The sequence below is a fragment of the Schistosoma haematobium genome, chromosome ZW, assembly GCF_000699445.3.
Source record: "Schistosoma haematobium chromosome ZW, whole genome shotgun sequence".
In the NCBI taxonomy this organism is placed as follows: domain Eukaryota; kingdom Metazoa; phylum Platyhelminthes; class Trematoda; order Strigeidida; family Schistosomatidae; genus Schistosoma; species Schistosoma haematobium.
Genome location: NC_067195.1, coordinates 75610139 through 75631493, shown reverse-complemented (window position 1 = coordinate 75631493; position 21355 = coordinate 75610139). Strand labels below are relative to the sequence as shown.

The 21355-nt window shown below is 30.5% G+C and overlaps 1 protein-coding gene across 2 annotated transcripts in view; it reads left to right on the top strand.

Moving 5' to 3' along the window:
- Nucleotides 1-311: 311 nt before the first annotated feature.
- Nucleotides 312-21355, top strand: part of PRKG2_1 (cGMP-dependent protein kinase 2) — a gene marked incomplete at its 3' end in the record, with an annotated part of 98823 nt that continues 77779 nt past the window's right edge. For both annotated transcript variants that reach the window (XM_051212317.1, XM_012943999.3), the window contains exon 1: nt 312-2133. In XM_051212317.1, the coding sequence (XP_051072487.1) occupies nt 1484-2133 (650 nt within the window). In that variant the 5' untranslated portion in view covers nt 312-1483. The remainder of the gene's footprint in view (nt 2134-21355) is intronic.

Below are 21355 nucleotides of genomic sequence, written 5' to 3'. Positions count from 1 at the left end.
TCAAATAAACAAACAAAAATTTAAAATTTAAAATCATCTTAAACTTAAATGACAATTTGTTTAAGTGCATATTTACTAAATATAAACCTAATTTTGATTGGTTATTTAAATATTCAATTGAATTCCTATTGATCTTTATATAGTTTTATATGTCTAGATCACTACAAATTGTTGATTGGTTGATAGAATATAACTAAGAATTTATTTTATTTTATTTTTTTGTCTTTCAATAAAATGTCATTCCACATGACATATTTAACCTGTTGGTTAGTTTTTCTATCAAGATTGTGTTTTTTTTCTTTTTGCCAACCTTTATGATAAGTTTTGTTCTATTTGTTTGTTTGTTTGTGTTGTTTTTAGGTATCTACAAAGTAACTATTGAAATGTTGAGGTGTATTATTTTATAATTACAATGATATTATTACTTTAAAACTAATTTGAATCATTGAATCAATTATATATAAATGTCGAGTAATCTACAACCTGGAAACAACATATTAAATAAGATTCATTCACTTTGTTTATTTGTGTGTGTGTGTGTGTTTACAACCACTCTCATTATCATGTGTATATGTATATGCATAAACATAAACAGTTATGTGTTTGTTCACTAATGTACTAGTTGGATTTTTGCATAAATTCAAATCATATTTCCAGATAATAATAATAATGTTTATCTGTACGCTGCTTATGATAACCAATTCAACCAATTATAATTGATTATAAACCTGGATTTTTCTATTTTTATCATATACCAATAATCTTAGAAATGGTGATGAGATCTTGATAAATGAATCTTATTATTCTTATTGTCAATTAGTCATATTATAATTAAAAGATTTTATCACAGGAATTATAGAAAGATATATATATATATATGTACAATTATTTCTGAACTTACCCTAGTACAACGTCATAAATAACAATAATCTCTACGTGAATATCAATAACACTGTCAAATATAGATAGACGAAGAAGGGCCACATTAGGCCAACAAGAAATTGATAATATACAAGCAAAAAGATGGAGTCCATATCCAACAAATACATTGGAATATTTATCACAATCAGTCAGCGATACAACTCGTTATTATTCTCCACAACTAGTGACTATCAATCTACAACCAAACATAGATCTGGTTAACACAAATAATAATAATAATAATAATAATAATAATCTATATTCCGATAGCTGCGAACATTGTTTGACAAAAAAGTGTACGAAATTGGATGCAACAGTACTAACAAATCTAAGTGGAAATTCTCCATCATTAACTACTTGTACAACTCTGCACACAACAGCTGAGACTATAAAAACAGATTTTGAAACAAGTCAATTCATTACTTTTGATCAACCAACATTATTAAAAAACTTTAAAACACTCAGACAAAATCAAGAACCAATTGGAAGTTTTGTTGACAATATAATCGATCAAAGCGCTAACTATTTGGATAAGGAACCCCAAACTCAGGAATTACCATTGATGGCTCAACCAATAAGTTCAGTCACAATGAAACCTGTACAAAATACTCCAGTACTTCCACAGACAGAAGTATCGAACCCTGTAGGTTATATCCACTCATCAACAATGCCAACTTTTGGATCTATGCTTCCAATCGCTTCTAGAACTGGGAATAATAATGTTAATTTTAATAGCCCCGTTAAAGCAAATCAATCTGAAACTTCTGGACTTACACTAGTTTTAGATGGTAAAAGCTATGAACCTGAAGAATTACTCAACTTAATTGAACGATTACGACAAGATATTCGAGGATACACTGATCACATAAGATGGCTTGAACAAGAATTGAGTCAAACAAGACTCAATTTAAACGCTCGAGAAAGAGATATTGACAAATTGAAATCAGTTTTAGACCAAAAACTTTATAATAATATGACACAACTACCTACCCACCCCGTTACACCAATATCCGATATATCACGTCAAACAATTAAACAAAACACGTTAAATGTAACCGGAATAACGCCTACATTAAAAGCAACTGGTATGCCCCAAAACACTGGACAACAAATGTTTGCAGACAAATTACGCACTAAGAAACAAGGTGTTTCAGGTGAAAGTTTTACTGGACATCAATTATCAGGTCTTGTACATCATGATAAAGATGCTTGGTAAGTTCTTAAGTAGTTTATTTATTTTCATTCTTCTGTATGTTGATTGTTTCCTTTTTTCATTAAAAAGTCCTTTAGTTTAACAATTTTTGTTTCCCATAGTGTGAAACTTTCATTATGTAACCTCATAATTCATAATCTACAATCAGAGAATTTGATGAAAGTTTCACATTATGAAAAACAAAGATTATATATATATATTGTATTCATTTGCAGTTCTAAATAACAATGGGAAGATACAAGCAAACAACACCAAGTGAATATATAGTATTCCATGTTTGTTGAACCAATATCATTCAGTGTTAGAGTTTATCCTCAAACTGTCCAGCTGCCCAAACTGAAACAGGTGGTTTTATTAAGGAACCACAACCGGAGCCTTTGACCTAAACGTTTGACCCCCAAGGCAGTGGAGCAACTGCAGGAGATGCAGTCCCATGGTAACCAGTGACCAACAATAGGTTCATACGCCATTTTTCTATCAGGATACTGGAGCCCATGTGCACCATTGGTTTGGAATCAAGGTTTTCCAACTCTCCTAGGTAGACTCTTCGTATCCAACAACCCGGTTTAAGCACCGGACATTCGCTTTTCGTCCTCTCGACTTCGTAAACAACACCCCCGCCACGAGAAGTCAGTGAGTAGGACTTCCCTGGTAGTGACTGTACACTCGTGGCCATGCGAGAGCATTCCGAGCGGGGAGAGCTGATACTCCCCACCCTCGGCCATACCAGGGCATTTGGGCATCTTATGTATTGTCATGATTTAACTATAGCATGTATGCATTTACAAACATAAGACTAAAACAAAAATAGTGGAGTTTATTTATCTTTACTTGACTATTATTTTAATCTAGTATGACATGAAAACACTATTATAAGTGAAAATTATTCACCACTGAAAAAAATCAATTTTTTATTATTTAGATTACTGTCCCAATTATTGCTGACATAGTAATTTATTAAAGAATGTATGATAGTTACAAATTAATTAGACTGTATAATTAGTTTAGCATAGTAATAATTATTGTCTAAACATAAATTGTTTATTTTTAATTCGTTATAATACAGTAAAGGTAATGATTAATTATTAATTGTGCATATTTAAATATCATGTGGCTTTAATAAAATAGCTTACTTATAAATTGATTGACTTTGAAGTATTCCGTTTGACAATTATATATTAGCTTACTTAATTTATAATTAACATAATATAAATCCGAATTTTCAAGGATTCATTATCAGAAGGGGTTTTGTGGAGATATTAGTAATTTCAATAGTTGAAATCATGAGTCAATTGAAGCTAGACCACCGTGAAAAACGTGGAAACACTGGACGGCCATTTCGTCCTAGTATGGGACTCCAACAGTGCGCCCCCCGCGAAATTCGAATCCAGGACCTATCAGTCTCGCGCGCGGGCGCTCAGCCATTCGACCACTGAACTGGCCGTTATCCAACAGTGTTAATGTCTAACTTCAACCAATCCACGAAGTTGCGCCACCGTCCACCATTGTCTTCAGTGAGCTGACATCTCACAACAGACCTGGTTGAACTCCAGTCTCACTAGACTGATAGGTCCTGGGTTCGAATCTAGCGGGGGGCAGGATCGTGGATGCGCACTGCTGAGGATACATTAGTAGTTAATTATATTATGTAAGACAGTCTCTGACCTGTTTTAATTTTTGAGCTTATTATACAATATGTCAAAATATTGTGGTGATTTTTGTTCTCTTTTACTAAATATTTTGACTGATTATTAATATCTACTGAGCATGTGAGTTACTAAATAATTTCTATAAAATATGATGAAATATCCTTTTGATTCATGATTCAGAACTAAAGCAAAAATAACATCATTTAGTCCTTCAATCAAATGAGGTTCAGGTACCTTATGAAAAGTATGTAATACTAGAAATGGCAAAGGAAGATGGATGTTCATTTATTCGTTGTTTGAATGTTTTCAATTATAATGTAGCTTAAAAGTAAAAAGTAAATTGACTCATTCACTAAGTATATGAGTATGAGCCACACTTTAGATGTAAGAGCTAGTGATACTATCGGTTACTCAAACCAAATGAGATAAAATGTGGTTCGAAACTCAGACAAAGTGATTGAAAGTCTAATGCCTTAACCATTAGTAATTAATGTATACTATTTTCAAATAATATTTTGACACTAATTTAGTGTACTTATAACTGGTGATGGTCATTAATAATTTTAACTATGTAATATTGAGAGTGGCCTAATTTTATTGTAGGAATTAAAAATAAGCCACTAAGTTGCATATAGGAGTCTCAATACTTCTACCTCAATTTGGGCAACCACATATACACTAGTACTTCTCACATACAAATTTTTTTTGACTCAATGCACAGTTAGTGCACGAAAGTGTAATTGGTTAATGATTTATTTGACATAATCATTTATTTAAGAAATTTGTGGATATGTATTCAATTTAATTAACAACTCACATTACGGACCATAAACAATACTTGCAGTATGATTTCATATAGTTCTACAGTTGATATCATCAGTCAGTCAATCAGTAAAATAGACTATTTTAAAATTGTTGTATTGTTGTTTCATTGACAAACTAAAACCTTAATGAAGCATTAATATTCATGTTGAATATCATGTGATCTAATGAAGGATGTTTCCTAACAGGAAATAACATGTTCACGCTTTCACATATTTGCATAGTAGTAGCAATAATTAGTGAAAGGACATGAATGAACCATTTAGTTAATCATTTCATACTTTAAAATGTGTTATTAAGAATAAATGTAGAGTGAGTGATTGATTGTTAGGTTTTTCCTTAAAAAATGATCCATAAGATCACAAAACATTTTACTTGTGATTGTACATCCAGATGAAATCTTTAAATTGCGTTCTAGTTAATATTTAACTTAATATAGGTATTCTTTACGTAGTTCAGTCCAATCTCTGAGAAACCATTTTATATTGTAACATGTGTGAAAGCTTAACAAAATGTGTTAATATATACCTATGGCGGATGAATATCATAATTTTTTTTCCTAATCGAACGTTGTACTTTTAAACATCAGTCTATTGCATATTCAGAAAGTATTACAAATGAATATTTAGTTTATTGTGATATAACATACTTTCAATTTACATCATTAAAACTACTTTCTACCCCTATCATTTTACAAACTTTTGAAATGCATGAACTGAACTTGTAAATATCATTATCAAGGCTTGACTTGTCAATTTTAAATAAATTAAACATTGGGTAAATTGTTAATTATATAAAAAAAGATAATATATTTGTAGTATTCCAATTTGTAGAAAATTGAATTTCGGACTCTCCAGTGGCTTCGTTTTTCTGTAGATGTTTTACAAATATGTCACCATCATTTATTAGTGTGAACTGAACGTTTATGTCATATATTCATAAATGGTGAACAGTTCCTGCAATTGTACCGGTCATTCATATTATATATATATAACAAGGACACTTTTCGTTGACCTTAAATACAATGAAATCTATTACTAATGTTTTCTGCTGATTGTTCTTCTATTTAGTTGTCTTTAAAATGAACAATCTTAACAAATCTTTTGTAGTTTTCTATCCTGTTAAAGTAAAAACAAAAGAGAGAAATAGAAAATTCATCACATGAACATAACAATTAACAAAATTAGTGTCATACATTATTTGTAATTACATATATAGAAAAGAAAAAAACTATTGAAATCTTTTATTCTAGCTTCAAATTTCGAAGGTCAAATTCACAAATGACCTAAAAGTTTATATTTTTATGTACAAAGAAGTGGATAATCTAACCAAGTGTTTATTTCATTGGGGAAAAAGTACAATTAATAAATTCTTCCACTACAACTATGAGCAAATATTTTGAATAGGATTCATTTTACTTATTTACTTCAGTCAACTACGGTCATTTGGAATATAAGTAATTACTATTAACATAATAATAATAATAATAATAATAATAACAATTAACTAATGAAAAATTGAGTCCTAAAGGAAGTCAGTGTATGCTGTTACTGAAATGAATTGATGAGAATGACCTAATCATTACCGGATTCGAGTTATTAAGTACTTTTTAAATTACTAATAATTGAAAAAAATATTCATCATAAAAGTATGATTGAAACAATATTAAACTGTTCTGTTTTTAAAGATCGAAGATTTCCATCTGTTTATTTTGGTTGAAGTATCAGTAGTAACATGAAACTCTTGACATTTCTAAGTGAGTAGAAAATCGTGCTTATATCCCCCCTATCAGCTTGTTCATTTTTGAATTGGCCACTTATTTTGATGTACAACAATAGGGATATCCAAATTTCCCCTTTGCATTGTTGTAACTATTAGCTTTTACAGTTCACATGAACTTCCTTCAAATGTACATAGTGTATTTTAATTTAGTGATTTAATACCACTCGATTCTTCTGAATATTAAGCAGTTATTGTTACATATGAGATTTATCAGCTTGAAATGATGTAAACTACTAAATGCTATGGAATATGAAACATTTTTCCACTCAATGAACATCACTGTTTATACCTAATATGCGGTTGAATTTACTAAGAATCCCATGCATAATCAGGTCATTTTGAATCATATTGTAACTTAAATCAGTATTTCGTAAACTATTTCCTACTGTGAATCATGAATTTCAATTAGCTGACGATATAGTCATATTTCATTTGTAAATATACTGATTCTGATCAGTGACAACAGTTGAAATGTAACTTTTACACCAATTTTTCATTAGCTAACAAAATGTTTCTTGTTAAGTTAGAAAGATCTATCAACTATCTATAAATTTTTTAACAACAATTTCAGTTCTTTCATATTTATTATTCACTTGTAAATATGATGAGTATAATAAATGACTTGAAGCCTAATATTGTCTGTTATTTGAACTAGAATTCCGAAATTTCATATGATTTCTTAGAATAAGGGATTTCATCTACTGTTTGTTAATTGTTGATTTAAGTCACATATGATTTCCAGTAATTCTCTAGGAAAGTTCACATGTTTTTCATGTCTTTAAACTAAGTGGTTTAAAGTGAAATGACTTTAATCCGATGAAAACAAGAGCACTTTAAGCTGTTTACTATACTGAAATAAAGTTTTAGTGAATTATTGATCTGTTTCATAATCCCTGCCTACAATATAACAGGTTATTGTATGTATTTTTACTTCTCACCCGTTTCCATTGTATATATTTGTAAACCTACTTACTGATCAACATATTATTAGGTTATTTCACTAGAAAAAAACACTACTTCCTATTTCATATTGATTAAACAATAATTAAACGTTAGAAATGTTCAACCTTTGTATTGGAGAATAATCTCAAGACAATTTAATATTTCCAGTAATAATATACCATGACTGTTAAAATACATGTTCATGTTATGTAACAGTCCTTTGAGTTATATATATATAACTGTGATGATTGATAAGTTAATTACAAATTTGATTTGTCACTTGTTTCAAACATATTACCTTCCTGCTTTAACCTAAGTTTATTATTTTTAAAAACAAGGTAAAAGTAGGTATACAACAACCGGTTACTGTATCTGTAGGAAATCCACGCAAGAAAACGTGACTATCAATTAGATTCAGGTAAAACTGATTAAACTAGATAAAGAAGAAATATTTGGCATACCACCATGTTGAAAATTCAACGAGTTCAAAAAACACATCGGCTTAGACACAAGGGACTTTTTGCTACACATCAATCATTTTTAAGGTCAAAGCTATCAGTTAACCACCTACATACTCAACCACATTTATCCATACATATATATTTATTATATACAACATACAATACAAAGAATCTTAATAACACAGATTTTAAAGTATGGAATGATTAACTAAATGGTTCATTCATGTCCTTCCACTATCTATTACTACCACTATGCAAATGTGTGAAAGCGTGAACATGTTATTTCCTGTTAGGAAACATCCTTCATTAGATCACATGATATTCAACATGAATATTAATGCTTCATTAAGGTTCTAGTTTGTCAATGAAACAACAATACAAATGCTACGTTTAACCCAATGAGGTCAACTTTCAACATATTTTAGGTACATTACTTTGTGAACTTTCGGTGGAGTTTAGTGACAATCACTCAATTCATGAATTATAGTTACTTTAACTGATATTTTACTGATTAACCTTAAATGTATTTCCAATTCTATTGGGTCATCATCAACACTGCTTTCATGATGAAACTGGACTTCTTTATCTAGTTAGAGGACTAGGGAAGGTTGTTTTGTTCACTGTATTGAGATCGGTGTTGCAAATATTTTAGCTTAGTACACAAATGTATGATCATGGTAGTTTATTTCAGTGGTTGACTGACTGATGATGTCAACTGCAGATACATGTGAAATTATACTGCAAATGCTGTTTGTTTTGTAATGTGAGCTGTTAGTCAAACTGAATTAATTCTCGCAGATAACTTAAATAAATGACTATGTTAATTAAATCATAAACCAAATGCAATTTCACGTACTGCTCATTGAATCAGATATTTTTATGTAAGAGGGTTTAATATAAGAGTCACATTTCCTAGTTTATCAGCAATCTGGTGATCTGCTGAAGAGATACATTGTAGAACTGATGTGGTGGTTAAAATAAACCAAATATTTTCGCTCATTCATTTTTGGGGCCTGTGTGATCGGACCATAAGATAAAAGAGAATTGTAATGACCTAGTTCGAGTATGAATTAGTTCACATAGCTTGTCTGTCTAGTAGCACCGACGTTCATTTAACCGATGACACAATAAAAGTAAGATCATAGATAAGCATATTACAATAACTATCGATCCAGAATATAGATTCCTACGCTCACCCACACGCTCACTCGACAGCCATAATAGAACACAACACAGTAATCAGGGAACTTCTAATTATACAGCTTGAATTTATGAGTTATATAGTAATATATGGTAAAATACTGATTACACATCAACACAATTAAAGAATTACAATATGAGCATTGACTATACTATAAGTGGACGAGGACAGAATAATAGGTCCTTAATAAACTAACAATAACTTGGAAGAAGTAAAACAAATAACAATAGTTTGTGCGTCAAACAAAAGCTTACAAGTTGGAGAACATAAAAATACGACAGTTTATGTATTTAATAAAAATATAAACAATAACTCCAGGCAGGACCGTTCCGAACGTTCAACTTTGCTTAATATTTATCCCGATGATAGCAAGAAGTAATCTTTATAGTCAAACAATCGTACAACATTTGCTACTTGTAGCCTACGATGAAACCTTATTATTTTAAATGCATTCCTCAACAGTACTTTTTCAGCAATTTATTTATTTATGTATCTAAGGGCAGTTCATTTGAACAAGCAGTTAGATACAGAACAATGGTCATCAACAAGTCTGTTGTTTATAAAATATCATTTGCTGAATGAATCCTGATTTGTCTCGTATTCCTTAACCAATCCTATACCGATAGCTAATATTTATACCGTAAAATATTGATATCTTAAAATCCATGATAAATGCTCATTGTTTAAATTAAATGTTTTGATAGATAGATAGATAGATAAGTTGATAGACGGCCAAAATAATTATCTAATTGTTTATCAAATTGATTATATTGCTTCAAATTAATTTATTTACTAGATGTATTTTCGAAAATACCTCGGAAAGGCTGAAATTCCAACATTTCACCTTGTCATTGTGTTGGAGTTTTATTTCACTTTAAGAAACTCAAATAAATATGATTTAAATTTGATGTTTAATGTTATCATGATGCCCAATAATTATAACAGTGTTAGCTTAAGTTATATTCTAAATCTCTTGAATTAAATTGGCAGCTATAAATTTTCAGAAATCGCGTATGAAAATTACGAAAAAGAATTGTTTTACTATCGACTTAAGCTCTTCTGCGCAGCAATTACTGTTTGTAGTTATAACCAAAACAGAAAAATATTAATTGTTGGCCTGAATTGTTGTTTTTGTTTTAGTAAGAAGTTTTTTTTATCGTAGTTGATAAACTAATAAACGAAATTCATGGGGAACTTAGTTGAATCGTATTTATACGCATAAGTAGCACATACTGTAATAAGTACTTACAGATACCAAGTTAAGACTACCGATTTCTGATGAAAAATAACACGTAAATGTAAATTCTTCAGTTGTTTTATAGCAGATTCTTGACTGATTGATGTCACATCAAGAATGAATAAATTTATTGTGTTGTGTTGCACCCTGTCTTAAATATATATGAGTAGTTGTATAATGTAGTCTAAGTATGAATTATTTCATCTACACTGCCTATATATAGGACCAATGACCTTTTAGCAACTATTGGTCCACAATACAGTTCTCTTACCGTAATTCACCCAATAACCAGAACACGACACAGCAGGTAAATAATTGTACAATTCAATTTTAAGACTCAACTTATACAGTAATTGAGTAAATTCTTGACTACACATAACTACTCCATAAGTGGATGAAAACTAAATGTTAGGTTCCTAAATTAATTCACAATAACATGAGAAAGGTAAAGCATAAAACGATAGTTCATGCATCAAATGTAAAACCGATAACTAGAGAAATACAAAGATACAATAATTTAAATATTTAATAATTATAATTATAATTTCTGGTAGAGTAATAACACAAGTTCAGCACTGCTTAATATTTATTTCATAATAACACCAATAAAACTCTATTTCTATAAATAATCAAATTAGAATAATTTTAATAGTTGCGATCATGAGTCAATTGAAGCTAGACCATCATGGAAAACCTGGAAGTACTGGACAGCTATTGCGTCCTATTGTGGGACTCCTCAGCAGTGCGCATCCATGATTCCACCTCGAGAGATTCAAACTCAGGACCTATCGGTCTCGCATACGAACTCTTAATCTCTGAACCACTAAGCCGGTATCCAAAATTGTTAATGTCTAACTTCACCATAGAATAATTAAGAATTATTTTTTCTTGTAATAAAAAATAAATAAATAAAACAATAATCTCACTGATTGAAATCATGAGTCAATTGAAGCACTAGACGGCTGGGACCCCCAGCAGCGCGCATCCACGACTCCTCTCCCCGCGGGGTTCGAACCCAGGACCTGTCGGTCTCGTGCCAAGCGCTTAACCAACTAGACCACTGAGCCAGCATCCAATGGTGCTAATGCTTAACTACAACCAATCCACGAAGTTGCGCTACCTTATACCATTGTCTTCAGTGAGCTGAACATAATACTTGATCCTAATTACATAATCAATAATTAAATACAATAATATTTTGTTAGTTTTCTCATAATATGCCAAATATGATGAATAGATTATTTCATTTGATTATAGAATGGTCTGAATTGTTTGTTATAATACTTCCTTTTTTTACAATAGATTAATAAACAAACAAATAAACAAACAGTATTGATTTATTTAGAAATTAATGAACAGAAATCTTTGTAATAGTGTAGACTTTAATTGAAAGTGAATTTCACATAGATTTCATATACTCTGAAGAGTACTACAAGTTTATCATGAAAAATTGATTTTAAAAAAAGAAACAAGAAACTTTTATGTCAACATTGGATTTTACATAGATGTAGAGATTGAAATAAAAAAAACAAACAAACAAATGTTTTGTATATACTTTGAATTGGTGATTAATTAGATGCTTATTAATTCTATGGTCCACCAGGGTGCTTGGTACCTGTGTGGTTGCGCCACAGGATTGAGCTGTACTATTCAGATTGTAGCGTTAAAGCATATACGGTGTCTGGTTCCCCTGCTAAACGGCGTTGAGCTGTAATGTTTGGGTTGTCACGTGAAAGTCCGGATGGTGTCTGGTTCTCCTGAAAACCAATGTAAAATTACCCTGACCCACAAGGGTATATTATATATAACTGTTATTAATCCTAGATACTTGTTTAATTGGTCAAATATATTGGACTATATATCGTCAAATTAAGTGAATGAGACAGTGACAACTAAGTTGGACATTTGATTGGTTTATCAAGGGAACACAAGTTCAAATAAAAGCTTTTGTGATTATTGTATTTGGAGAAACAAATCACACGTTACTTAAAACAGCTGGTTTACATAAAAACGATTTGTGATTTTCTGTAAGAATTCTAAGTGAAAGCAATTGAAGAGGGAAACTACACGTTATTTAAGATGACCAGTTTACATAAGCACAATATGCGCTTAGATTTTATCAATTCGGAAAGCTTTCTGGATGTATTCATGTGTGTAACGGTATAGGGCCTAGATACATAGTAAATATATGTTATAAGAGATTGGAATAAAGACATTTTCCACCTTTCCATTCACTTCTAAATAATCGAGTAATTCGTGAGGAAATGTCCCGTGTATGTTCAAGGTACTTGACAAGAGTTGTAAACAGGTTTCGGTAATTAAAGTTCCACATTGTTCTTCATGACCCATTTCGAAAGATGGTAGAAAGGGATAAAGGTTTCATTATTCGTAAAAAAGTAAGCGAATTTCTCTTATTGATGGTATTGTTATCACTGCTGAATTTGCGAATATTCCGATGTCATGTATATACATGGGATGTGTATTGTAGAGGTCAATTCCTCTATATCTGGCTCCAATAAATAGTATCCCGTTAAGTGAGTATTTACGTAGGCTAAATCTCCTAGTATTATTATGAATTTATTCGAGATTATTCAAAAGACTGAACACCAGTCGTAGAGATAGTTTATTGTTAAAGATTAATAAAATTCACAAGTATGCAGGAATTAAACACACAGTGAAAACGAGTGAATATTAAAAATCCATATATATATTCATAAGTGTTAATCGATTGTAGATAAATTATTGATTGTCTATGTGTTACAAACAGTGGGAGAATAGATAAATATTGATGTGTAGACATGCGCTCAATCAGACTCACAAATAATTTTACATAGCGGATTAAATGTCTGAATTACATCAAGCAAGCAAATCATAAAATAATTCAATGGGCTTACTACAGTATATACTCCTAAAGCCGGACTTTGCTCCAAGATGTCTACTGCCAAACTAATTTCTTGATGTAAACACATAATACTGGATATTTAGCCGCCTCTATATGTCTTTCTCCGGAAGACAACAGTTTACTGTGCATTCATCAATATTAGAGTCCCACAATGAGCTGTTCTTCCTTTTTCTCTTTTTTGCATGACTTGCTCTCTCATATTAAGAATACTTTTCTTATGTATATGGCAGTTTTCTCCTCTTCTGACTACTTTAGAATGGTCTCACATGCCATCTCCTTAAATGTCAAACTCTTTACCTTAATCTGTGACAATTTACCTAAATACCCAGGTAAGGTCAAGTGTCACTTGTACCATTGAGGATTCTGTCATATATCAATTGTCTCTTGTGTAAGTTTTTATCCTGGTCTCATCTGGTCCCCTTATGTTTTGTTAGTTCGGAATAACGTTTTTTCTTCCATTATTTGGCTAATTTTGGCATACTCAACCTTTAATTTTACAATGTATACATTTACTGCTCATGCCTGTTCTCATATACTGTTTATCGTTATTCTATCTCTAATTTTAGAGAAAAAAACTAGGCTGTTTTGCGTAAGACTTTAAAGATTGTTACTTATGACATCATTATGTTTATATTTGTGGATATTCATGAAAATTTTTTTCTAATGAACTTACGGTGTTACTTTATCAAATACAAACCATCTGGTACTATTCCATCTTTTTCTTTGTCTATAGTTTTTCATAATAAGACAGAAGTATATTAAAAGCCGTGTGAACAAAAAGAAAACCTAAAGCTCTACAATACCTTGTATGATAAATATATAGTAAAACTAAGCCATGCCGACAACGCTGAGCAACCTATCAGCCAGTCAGAAAAGTGTTCAATATTTGATACGATTAACAAAAAAAACACTAAGATTATGGTAAAAAAGTATTTTTGATACGATTAATGAACCCTTATATGTTTAGTTATTTATTAGTGTAAAAGAAGAAAGGTTAGGGTTTGGTATCCGAAGTCATGATCAATGTAATTTAAATAAGGAAGAAAGATTATTTCAGCGAAGAGTTCTCTTTTCGGCGAATTCATTTTCAAAGCTGTACAATCGCAAATATATATACTTGTTTATACAGGGTGATAATAATACTGATAATAAACTTATGATATACATGGTGACGGTGAGGTTAAATAAACAAAGGTATTAGAAAAAATTTTTTTTAAAAACAAGGAAAGATTGATAGATAATGGCTTAGATATTCATCGGGTATATTCCGTTTATCAATGTAATTTAACTGATTATTCATTTATGGCATCGAATAATGGTTTCACTATATCTTAAACAAACTGAAGTTTGAAATGTGAACCATGGAATTCTGACCATGTATTCTTAAAGAATCATACGACTGAACAAACTTTAAGTCATGGTTGGTCTTGATGTCCCATATGGTGTATTGAGTGCTCATTGGTCAGTAGTCTTAAACCAAATTGAAATAACCATCTAGTGTTTCAAAATTTTCAGTGGTTTTCTATCGAGAGTTTTTAACGAAAATCTTCAAATTTTTTTGTCAACAAATGACTATGTGGTTAACTTAAAAATACTGCTGATAATTTTCTTTATTTGTGTTTCTTTTTCACATGAATAAACGTAGTCCCCCTAGCAAACTAAATTCTTCAGTTGCACTTTAACAGCATGACTGCAGATTAATTGTATTTGAACTTAAGACTATATGGTTGACAACCAGGTTATTTTAAGGACATGACTACCTTTTATATCATCACAAATAATCTGCAGGTTTTTAATATAAATGAGATTGTCATTTGATCGGAATCTCAGTAGGATTAGAAAATGACCTTGATCTAGGTGTGCAGATATAAGCTTACATCTAAATGAAATTGTCTATTTGTGCAACTTCAGTAGGGTTTATCTAACAGAAAATTGTGTGTATATACTATGATACAAATCTTTCTTTCTGTAAAGAGAAGCTGTTGATTACCATTATTTTATCCAGATTATATAAAATAATCATGAACTTCCTAACTGTTTATTAAGTTTGTAATCACATTAAGACAGAGTGAATAATTTAGTGCCGAATATTTTTCAAGCTATGCAGTTGTATTTAATAGAAATAATATTGCTTCAAGTTTATGTTTGTTAACGTATTTGCTTATAATGAATAGACGTGATGATATTTGGTAGTACTGATGTTCAGTACGAAGTAATTCTAACTAGGATTGGTGTTACTAAATCTCTTGTTATATTAACTCTGAAATCCGTGTGCATTCAGAATATTTTTCTGTGACTGATTTACACTTACTGTGCTGACATGAAACGTAATAATCTGGATTACTGAATAATTGTGTTATATTTTGTTTTGTTCTTCGTTTCCTTTCCATTTTATTTCAAGTATATTATATCACTGAATATGACTATTCATTTTAAATGTTTGAAAACCCTATTTCTTCAGCATCATTCAATGTTGTTGAGTAACTGTCTCGCATAAGAAGTAGTTGAATTCCACCAGTCACAACTTCTGGTGAAAATTTTGTTCCCTAATTGCTAACATTTCATGAAGAAAAATAACTCTTTTGAATCTCCGAAGTAAATATTAATGGTGTGATCACCAGAACTGGCTTTAATATAATTTATCTAGGTTCTTGTGAAAGGTCGTAACGGATGAAGCTTCACTCATTACATATTTTTCACCAGTCGACATAGACTAAGATGATAAAGAGGTAGACTAAATGAAAGAGGTTAAATGGCGTACTATATGACTCAATCGGACAACGTTCCAAATTACTAAAATAAAACCAGCTAGAAGAAACGAGTTAGGCTGGTGGAAAACTAGGTGTTGCAGAAAGATTTTAATAGTAACTGTACGGAAGTGAAATGATGCAAAGCGAAATTAGGCATGAAATAGAGTCAAAACAATACGTATTAGTCGTATTAAAATGAAGGAATGTTGAATTCTCATTAATGCTACTGATTTTGCCCTATCTAAAATGATGGATCTGAATGAATATTCATAACTAACGTCAATAGTATTGTTGTGATATTACTTCACAATCATTTTCAGCTTATCTCTAGTAATAAGCAGTGCCACTTAAAGTTCTTTATAACTGTATTCAATTGTTTCTGGAAAATACATTGATAAATACTGTTTTCTTGTATGTATCCGGTTATATATTAAAATTTTATAATTTTCAGTTGTGTCTAACAAGGATTAGTTCAGTGTTCCATCCTTATTTCAGCTTGCATTGCACATTGGTATTATATTGAATCACAAATAGTTCAGTTAGTTCCAGTGTATTTTAATTTTACTTTCATGATTCGGAAATATGAAGGATATCCAAAAGTGTACACTGACGTAGGTAGCCATTTGGTTATCCATCTCATATACTAAAATTACTTCAATTGATTCAGATTAACGACTGAAATGAACATTTTTTTACGTTTCTTGCTGTAAAAATATCATTTTATCATATATATTTGATCATTATGGCTTCTTTCTTATAATGTTCTCATTTCATCTAACAGTAACATTTAAGTTGGAATTGTAGATAATAGTTGGGACGTGTCATAATAACCAATTGACTTTGAAAGTTAAGAATTTTTTAAAAGTTGGTTTTTTTCTCTTTAGTAACTATGATTTCGGGAAAACGAGTTCAATAAATTAATCTCCCATCCATATAATATCTTAGCTGCTAAATGAAGTAATCGGAGAAATACAAAAAAACTATGTTTCTTGAATTATACTCTAGCTTTTGACTGAATTTGGATATCCTTCAAATCATATGTATATATATATATATATATATATATATATATATATATATATATATATATATGTAATTGACCTTTTTCTTTCCTTCTCTTGTATGAGATGAAAACGGATTTTTAGAAAAATTTATGTAAGACCTATTTTCCCTTTATTTCCTCTTTCCAAATTTTTTATTCAATGGTTTGAGAGATTTACTATAAAGGTAATATATGACTTGATTATTTCCTCAATGTTTAATTTATCTTTGTTTCCCAAGGATATTGAGAATTTTTGCCCCAAATTTTTATGGCTGAGTAAATGGTGAGTGACTACATATAGCATCACTTTGTTTTCTTTATGATAATAGAGAAAAAGAATTATAATCGGTGTTTATCACTATTTGAAGCTGACTATTAAATCAATACAAAGAGAATATTGGTCAATTGGTATAATGTATATATTGAAATAATGTTAAATTCTAAATCAAATTGTGACTGATTTAAAAAATTGGAAAATTTAGCATAGTGATGACTTTTGTGTTAACTGTCATTCAAGTGCATACATCATGAGTGATTAGTATAATTATGAGGTCATGGAAGCTAAATACAACAATATGCCTATGTTCAAATTCAAATGTAGGATTATATACCGTTGTAAGGACGTTAGTTGTCATTAATTAAATAAAAATTATAAAAAATAATACCGTGTTAAATAAAAGTACAGTGCATAACAAATAATTTCCCTCAGGTCAAATTACCTATAATTAGTTTATAAATTTAAACACAGTAATTTGAAATGCTTCGGTGGAGAGAATTTCATTTCCTATAATTAGATGGTCTCATTTTTGTACATTGATGACCATATACATGATTAGCTTTGAGTAGAAGTGGTGAAATATTTAACCAATATAATTCTTTTTCATTTTGATAGACAATTCAGACAAATAAAACAGTTTTGGTTACATATTAGGCTTATAAAAGTTTATAAAAGACTGTTTTACTGAACTGATGCTCAAGAAAAGCCATAGGGAACGACATAGTCTAACTTCCGACAAAGAATGAAGGTATTAGTGAATTCTTGAACATACTGTTTACTCGAACTATTAAATCAATGAACTACAATTTCAATTTACAAAGTACTTGACATGTAAATTATTTATGAAATCATTTGAGCGTTAAACAGGTGCTAAGTAAATTTTAAGTAGGATTCCGAAAGCTCGTTTGGCTTTTGCCAACTTACGTCACCTATGGTAAAGGCGAGATATCTGTCTATTAATAAAAGAACGAGTATACTACGCGGCAGTACGTTCTGTTCTACTTTACGGTTGAGAAACGTGGCCATTAAGAGTAAAAGATACTGGTAAATTACTAGTATTTGATCACAGAAGTCTTAGGAATATTGCCAGCATCTGCTGGGATCACTGGCTATCTGATAGTGAGGTTAGACGGTTAGAAGGTATCAGGGAATGATGGCAAACCAGTTAATGAGGTTGTGAATCTTTACTGACTGAGACGGTTGGGTCACGTGTTACGTATGCCCGAACACCGTTTACCAAGACGCGCAATGCTGACTAGTGTTGGGAATGGTTGGAAGAAAGTTAGGGGCGGCCAAACCACAAAACATGGCATCAGTCTGTAAAGTCACTAACTTCTGACGTGAGCCATGTTGGTAGATACAGACTACTTGGTTGACGTCCGAGCGACTATCGTTACTAATGGTTGGAGAGGCTGGGTGACATGGCTCAGAATCGACCACGATGGTGTAGGTGTATGCACTCTTTATCTTCCCTTAATCCGTAAGATTAAAATTACTTCACGAACTAATTCCTTCTTCCTGTATTATATCTTTATATGCAATATATATATATATTACTACCATTGAAGTGACTACTTCTATGAATTTGTTGTTCATGTTGTTGTGCTAATGTGGTGTGGCAACTTGAACCGATGGATATATGTGCCTGGTTCCATGTAGCTGACTGATTGTCTTTAATTATGATTATCTTCATGTCTTTGTTGAATTTTCACTGATAGTTTTTTAAAAGTACATTCTGAATGTTTAATTACGCATATAGGTCAATTTCTAATTAATTTTGTTCAGAGTTAATTGAATTACTTCTCTTTAATGAGGTTAATTTTAGAAAAACAACAACTCAAACACCCATCTCTATTTGTGTATTCGGATTTCCGCTGATTTTTTTTAACCACTTGATTAGTTCCAAACGATTTCTAGAAATAAATATGAATGTAATAGTATTAAACTATTGGTCTACATATATTTAACTACTTTCAAACCAGATATTTACATAATCTCATTCTAATTGATGCATGAAAACTTATTTTAGATGTAATCTGTCATGAATGGATTTTAATATCTTGTATGAATCAGTAATAACGTTTATCTAATGTCAGCCTGAATTCTTAGACTAAAATTTCTGATAAAAGGCACCTGTCTAAATATTGATTTCATTTGGAAGAGTACAGTCCAGTGTACGTGAACTACTAGTTGAAATTCATAAGTTACAGACAGTAGATTAAATCTTAGAATAATCAATCGATTTATTCATTATTGTTCTAAGATGACTTAAACAAAAGTATGGATCATTTCTTAAAACTTAATTAGAAATAAAATAATCAACGTTTAGAAAGCAAAAATGTTGTCTAATAATCAACTGTAGTGATGTTCATGAAAATGGTTCATATATTTTATTCAAAATCTTTTTTTAAGTACCGATACATATACGTAAAATGTAGGTAGGTCAGTAGAAAGTCACATACAGAATCTAACATTTTAGCTCTTCTTTTGAAGCGCTACTTCTAAATATTTCTATCTTGTCATAACACAAACTTGAGTAAATATTGAAGGTTGAATGTAAATCAATATTTTTAATAAGAATATGACAGTTGATTGATGAATCTAGTAACTAGAGATATGTGCTATCATAATTAAACTACTTTACACTGAACGCAGTTTGGTTTTTATGATAGACTTTAAAGCCTAAGGCTAAGTTAGATAGTCCTTAACACATTAAGAAAGTGAATTTTGCAGTGTATTATCTCTCATTTTAAGATTGGTGTCCGTGCTATTCAACTCGGTAGTTTAGATAGTATCTTCTAGCCAATCTTGTAATTAGAACGGTTTTAAGAGAAAACAAATATACTAGAATTTGTGAATGTATATTATTATATCCTAGAAGGCAGTTTATGTTCTTACAGATTATAAATGTAAAACCCAAACAGTGTAATGTTTGTTTAATTGTATAACTATTTATCCTTACACCGAATAATATTCTTGAATATTAATTTCATAATAAACTCAAACGCTATGTAAACTTTCATAAGATCCACAAAGTGAAACAGAATTGGGTGAAATCCAACTTAAAAACTTTATACTTTTGTTTCGCAAAACTTGGAAAGCACAGATAACAAATGTAAGTATCAAGAAAGTTAAATAATACAACCAGAGATTGTCAAACTAAAGGGATCCTTTTAAGATGTATACCATAAATAAATTTAACTAAGCTATTAATAAATCATCGTTTTCTATAATGATCTCTTAGATGTGAAAGACAAAAATTCGGCTTTAACTTAAATTCTTTCTTTTTTCTATATTAATACGTTTGTATATAAACGAGTTTATACTAATTAAAATTCATAAGTTTTTGTAACCACTACCTTTGTATTCTGACAATAATTTTAATTTAGAATGTTGATAAAACTGGATTGATTTATGTGAACACTTTTTAATTTATTTCTGTGTTTAATCAAGCTGAAGTTTTCTGCAAAGTTTTCAATGTATAATAAGTACACTGTATTCAGCACTCAACTGTATTTTCGTTTTTACAGTGTGTATACGCTGGATTAAAAAAAATTTCAATTGCAAGCGTTTGAAGCTATCGCCAGCTGTTTTCTATGAACTTGCCAATGTAGCTCAACCCAATACGCTCGATAGTAAACATAAATAATTCGAAAAGTATGGCTTGAAATGAAGTCATTAGTAAAAATTACACTCTAATATGTAGCATTCATCCGCTTAATGAACAAAAAAAACCATTCAAAAATACTGAATACAATCTACTTATTGAAGATTGAAAACGTTGCTGACTATATTCAGCAGTTTAAACATTGTCAAGATAGCTGTTAATGGTTATTAACTTGTAACCGTTTTCTTCCCATTCATTATTATTTCTAAGTCAGATACTTTGTTTAAAAAAAAACTTTTTTGAAACCTTAAATATATGCAAGATCACGGAATATGAACGTGATCTGTTCACAAATAAAATTTCACTAAGTTTTCTGTGTGTACCAATCAGGAATAAAGCAGAATCATAATGAAATATAACTATATTTAAGTATTCTTTTCACATTATAAGATTAAAACGGATATAGATGTATTTAAACTATTAACAAAATATCTTTCACTCTTATGTTTGAATCAAACAAGACGACGTTTAATTTACATACCTCAACAG